At 44.7% G+C, this 6,000-nt stretch overlaps 1 protein-coding gene across 1 annotated transcript in view; it reads left to right on the top strand.

The window, feature by feature from the left end:
- The first annotated feature begins 232 nt into the window (after positions 1–232).
- CDS1 (CDP-diacylglycerol synthase 1) overlaps positions 233–6,000 on the top strand; it is a 29,394-nt gene continuing 23,626 nt past the window's right edge. Inside the window, exon 1 of the mRNA XM_005525584.3 lies at positions 233–322. Coding sequence (XP_005525641.2) covers positions 233–322 — 90 coding nt within the window. The remainder of the gene's footprint in view (positions 323–6,000) is intronic.

The following is a 6,000-nucleotide window of genomic DNA, read 5'->3' as shown; positions in this document are numbered from 1 at the left end:
GGGCGCCGGGTCCGGCCGCGCCCCCGAGCTGCGGCGGCGTCCGCAGCCGGAGCGCCGCCTCCCCGGCGGTGGGGACAGCTCCGCGTTCCGAGCGGGAGGAGGAGGAGGAGGAGGAGGAGGAGGAGGAAGGAGAGCCGGCGGGCGGGCTCCGCGGCGCGGCCTCCGCGCCCTCCCCGTCCCGATCGCGGCCCCGCCTGCGCCGGCTCCCCGCCGGCTGCGCTCCGGCGGGGCAATGCCGGCGAGGGGGGGGCGGAGGGCGACTGCCGAGCAGGAGGAAGAGGAGGAGGAGGAGGAGGCGGCGGCGGAGGCGGGTAGCGACAAGGTGAGGACGCGCGGGGGCGGTGGCGGCACCGCCGGCTTTTGGGTCAGGGGGGCAGCGCTGCCCCCCCCCACGGGCCCGGACCGCGCGTGGGGCTCCGCTCCTGGCTCCGGCATCAGGGACCCTCCCGGTGCCTCTCGGGCTGTAACGCGGCCGCGCTCTCGGGTGGCGACAGTAGAGAGAGGGCCAGGTGCCAAGTTAGGGGCTGTGGGCCCACGCGTGTTTTACCTCCTTGCCGTTCTCCCGTGGCGAGACCGAAATGGGAGCGGCCGCGCTCCCTCTGGGCCCGCAGCGAAAGCTCAGCGCCGTAGCTGCGTGTCGTGTCTCACCCCTTGAGGAGGGAGCTGATGGCGTGGTGTAACCCCAGCCGCTCCCTCACACCCCTCACTCCTTCCCGCCCGGTGGGATGGGGGGGAGAGTCGGGGAAAATGTAAAATTCGCTGGTTGAGGTAAGAACAGCTTAATAATTGAGATGAAAAAGTAATATTAATGGAAAGGAAGATGACGAAAAGGCATATAAAAGCCAAGGAAGTGCCAGTGGTGCAGAATACAATTGTTTCACCACCTGCCCAACAACGAGCAGCAATCAGCCTTTCTCAGCCAATACCCCCCAAGAGAGCCTTTGGCCAGGTCATATCAGCTGCTCTGGCCATGCTTCCTCCTTCTTGTGCTTCTTGTGCACCTCTTCACTGTCAGAGCCCGGGAAACAGAAAAGTCCTTGACTTGGGCCAAGCACTGCTCAGCAAAGCCAACACATCAGTGTGTTATCAATATTATTCTCCTGCTAAATCCAAAACACTAACAGTCTTAGCACCTACTAGGAAGAAAATTAACTCTATCCCGGATGAAACTAGGACATCGGCTCAGGCAGAGAGCACACTCCAGTGTGGTTGGGCCAGACCAGTAGCACTGGAACTAACTCAGAACAGTGATCTGCTCCATTTAAATGCTGTGTCAGCATTTCCCCAGTAGCTCTTTCTGCTTTATGGCCTGTTAAGTGATAGGCATTCACCTCTGGCCTGGAAAGGACTTACAGTATGACATTTCTGCTAAGGCAAGAGGTTTTTAAAATACTAAGTCTGTGCATCAGGTTCATTACAGTGGCAAAACAGCCACAGTGCTGTTCTTTTGTGCTGTGGAGTTAAGGCTTATCTCTACAAAAGCTAAGCACATCACCACATCACAATTGCTAATCGTCTGAATAAAATGAAAGAGAAGGTCTCATTTGGGTAACTGGAATTGAAGTTTTAAAAAAAGCTTTCTGATTACTAAATTGAGGTAGCAATACGTGTGTTTTGACTTGAATACTTGAATCGGTAACTGCTTAAATTTGCATGGATGTTGATGCTGCCGAGTGTGTTGTCTGCCTTAGGCATTGTGGCAAGGAACTGGAACATGGAACTAAAGACTTTTTATTCCTTGTTTTGGTTGCTTTAACTCAAAGCCAATGAACTTGCAAATTTGTAGTGCTGTGCTGTACTGAGGGTTGTGATCACACAAGATAGTGTTTAGACTATAGCTGTGCACAATATTCCTCTGTAGATGAGAACTAACTTTTAAACATAATTTCTTGTCACAGTGTGCTCTAAAAGCTGTTTTTCTATGGAGATACTCTGGTTTGCTTTATTTTGCAGAGTAAGTTTATTTCTGAGATGTGAAGTGAGCTGCCTTCAAAGAATTGTTGCTGTTCAAAGCCTCTGCTACACAGACCTCCAAAGAGTGCCCCTAATCTTGGTTTACCTGTGTGATTTTCAGAGAGGAAAATGCTGTTCTTACTTTCAGGCCTACTGTGGTTTTGCTCTAGCTGCTCGACAGCTTAGTGTTTCATCCCAGTTTGGATGGTGTTGAGCAGACAGGAGGCTGGTGCTATGTATGCAGCCAGGATGCTGGTTACAGATGGATTTCAATGTGCATTCATTTGTGTTCACTTGAGCAACAGATAAGGAAAGCCTTTTCCACTGCACAAGAGACAATCTCTTGTGTCTAAGAGACATGGATTACTTGTGGGACCCTCTGTGTTCCCACTGGAGTTGTTTCACCTATCTGCAATGTGCCCAGCACTGGTGACCTTTAGAGTGGCTCACAAGTGACAGTAAGGATAGATTTTACATGTTAAGCTGGCTTTAGTGCTATTGGCAGCTGTAGAAATAAACTGGTATTTTGTACTGAGGTTTCAATCAGTGGGTCACAGTTTGGGGATCTCTTTTGAATATGAGCACGCACACAATGTCTGCTGTAGGTGATTTGATGAGCAGCCTCTGGTCATCAGGATTCACAGGTGTTGCCTTATACAGCTTCCTAAATGGTTATCACTCTGCTCTCTCTTGCCTGGACTTTACAACAGGTGGATACTTTTATTGTCCTCTGGCTATCTTTAGATGACCTTTTTGTGTTTTTGGTGTGGTGATCCTGTATTTGGACTCAAAACTAGTTCTTTGGTTGATAAGTCATGATGCAGAGGGCTTGCACTGCTTTCTAGAATGCAGCTCAGGAATATCTCCATCTTCATCACTTGTAATGAAGGAGAAAACTTTTCTTCCTTTGGATCGTATATGCTTCATTCTGCTTCTTCTCTTGTTGGCCCAAACCAAGCCTTCCAGCTATATAAAGGCAACATGCACCTTTTTTTGCCCAAGTAGAGAAGCCCTTTGTGTTTGTTGAAGAACTCCAAAAACACTAAATACATCTGAAAGTTTCTTTGTATTCTACTTTGAGCACTGTTTTCAGTGTGCTATCTGGTACTTTCCATGTTACACCATGTCCATAGATGCTCATTTCCTACCGAATTTAAGTGAAGCTCTTGGGGTTATTTTTCCTCATTTGCATGCCTTTTTGTCACTAATTGGAAACAACTATTTCTGTATTGCTGTAGTTTCAAAGGAAAGCTAAATTCCTTGGTTTTGTATGAAGGAATGTGATATACCCTTTGTGAAAGCTTGAAGTTCCCAAGCTCTGCAAGTCTTGGTGTCTCCAGTTGCTCACTAGCTTGTTGAGCTTGTGACAATTTGCAAAATTGCTGTGAACATGCCTTTGCCTTGAAGGGCTCTGCAATTTCACAAGTTTGTTGTTTTCTTTGTATTGTCCTGTGGCATGCAGGAGTGATTTTTTTGGTTGTCACTTTCTTACTTCCTGCTGCTTGCCCTGGCTGCTCTTTTCCTAAGAACCTTTGGTCAAAGTGCCTTCATAAATACTCTGTGAGCACTGGGAGAGAGAGGAATGACTTGGCATTCAGATACTTAATATGTGTAAATCAATTAAAGATTTACAGGCTGATCTGCATGTGTTCATGAGTCTTTTAAAATTTCAACTGTTTGCATTTTTTGCTAAAAAAGTAATAGACAGTGCTTTCAAATGCTTCCAAAACAATTAGTGTATCCTGGAAAAAATCGTACAGTTATTCCTCTTTGTACTGCACAGAGTTGTCACAGTAGGATAGGGAGGGGGAAGTGTGATCATATTGCATTGCTGGCTGTTAATTATTTGTAACTATATCAAGCTTGGAATCACTGAATGGTGCTTCTCTTGTGGTATTGAAAAAGTGGTTTCTGTTCTGTGGGAGAGCCCTTCCAGGGAATCAATTGTCAGATAAGTTGCTCAGACCTGTGGAGCTCAGTTTGGCTGTTGGACCTTTGATGTCCAAAACCTCACAAACCTGCTTGTAGATAAATGAAATTCCTAATTCCAATATAGCTTATTGTGGATCTGTCTGTCTGCCATGGATCACTTATTTACTTCATTGGGATTACTTCTCTTGGACTACCCCAAAAATGGATTTAATTGTCACAGAGAACTCTGACCTCTATGATTTCTGCTACAAGAATGGTAATAATAGTAAAGGCAGAATATTTCAACAACTCTGTTTTCTTGGAAATGGTGGTGAATTAGTACTAACGCAGAGAGCAAAGGGTCTGTAGTTTCCAGTCATTGATTCAGTATGTGCAGGTCTCTCACCTGTGTTTCTGCATATGTCAGGCTTTAATAGTTTGGAAAAAAAGCTTTCATTATTCAGGATCTTCTGATACTTTGATATCTTGGCTTCAGAGGAAGGTATCAGGGTACACCTAATTAAATACTCTACAATGTGTCCTAGCTGAACTATTGACTTTACTATGGAACTTGTGAGAGAGACTGCAGAAAGTTCAAAGATGGAGGAGAAAACTTCCTTCGAGTAACAGACTTATAAAATGACAATTACTGAACTCTTTCGCTTGTTAACTTTTTCACATAAGTTGTTGGACAATGGCTTCATTTTTTCAGTTGCTCTTCATGGAGATGCTACGTTCTCAAAGAACATATTTGCTGTCTATTTAGGATTTCCTTATGGTGTCCTGGAAAAATGCCGTACAAGAGGAGCATTGCAAGTGCCTTTGTAACCAGAAGAATTCTGGTGCGTGGTTTGCTTGGCATGTATTAATTGTAGTGGAGGGCGTGTGGTACAAAACAGCAATTCAGAAGTGTGTGGCCCTTTAGATGATGAAAGATGGAGATGTCTATTTTTTTCTCCATGACACATGGCTGTATTTCATGAGCTGTTGCAAAATAGTTGTCAAGCAGAAATCCACATGGAAGCTGAATTTATGGCAAGATGTCACGTGTTCTAAATTCCTGCTATGGAGGCTCAAGCTCTTGACTGGCCGAGTTTCCCCCTTTTTATGGCCAAGTATTTGTGGTCCTGTACAGAAGATTTAACGCAAGGGTGAAAGTCTTGTCTTTTGAGAATACCAAACTTAAGCCATCTACTCCTTACAGACACTTTTGGTGTGAATCAAGCAGCCAGGAGTAGGTCTCTGTGTATAAATGGTTCTGTCACCTGCAGTTTGAAAACTCTAGGAAAAAATCCAAACACCTTTGATAAAACACTCAATTTGGAGTTGGTGTTCCTAGTTCCTAGGCACTTAGGACAGTACAACCTGTGCTGGTTTCAATTAACCTTTGAAAACCTCATAAATACCTGCTGACAATGTGGAACCCACGGCATTTCCCACACACCTTCACAGGTCCTTGATGTTACTGTGTACTAAGCTTGGCCACATCTCAAATCTGAAGAGCAGATGGAGGAAGGGCTGCTGGGGTTTGTGCTGATCTCCAAAACTGCTTCTACAAAGTCAAGCTGCAGTAGTAAGGCTCAGTTTGGTTTTTTCGGGGGTTTCTCTTTTTTTTGGGTTGTTTTTGGGTTTTTTTGGGTTTTTTGTTGGGGTTTTTTGTTGGTTTTTTGGGGTTGTTGTTTTTGTTTTTTGGTGGGTTTTTTTGAGTGTTTTTATTACTGGTTAATTTAGTGTTTCCCACCATAATGTTTGTATTAATGTTTGTTGTTATTTGTGGGATCTTTGTAATCAGTCATGTAAAATAATTTGGAAAATGATTAGCAAGAAAGTCTCATCCCCCAGTGATGGGGTTCTAAGTACTTAAAGATGCAGAAGATAATTAACTAGTTTTTAGTGAGCAATGTCCTCTTTGGCACCTGACTTTACAAATTAAATGCCTTATTCAAGAAATTGTTGTGGCTGTGATAGCAGTTAACTGGAAAATAAAGCATTCGTGGTAATTTTTGAGGTATGTTGCATAGGGAAATTGAAGATAGCTGAGGTGTTGATTCCCACTGGTCATTTTAGTAACATGAAAAACTGCACCAAGTTTTAAACAACTTGCAGGTTGCACCAGCCAAACTCCCATGAGCTACT

Source organism: Pseudopodoces humilis, chromosome 6 (assembly GCF_049639895.1).
Source record: "Pseudopodoces humilis isolate 2021_Gansu_Grassland_sample_001 chromosome 6, ASM4963989v1, whole genome shotgun sequence".
NCBI classification, from domain to species: domain Eukaryota; kingdom Metazoa; phylum Chordata; class Aves; order Passeriformes; family Paridae; genus Pseudopodoces; species Pseudopodoces humilis.
Note: the sequence above shows the minus strand (reverse complement) of the source record. Positions and strands in the feature narration are given on the sequence as shown.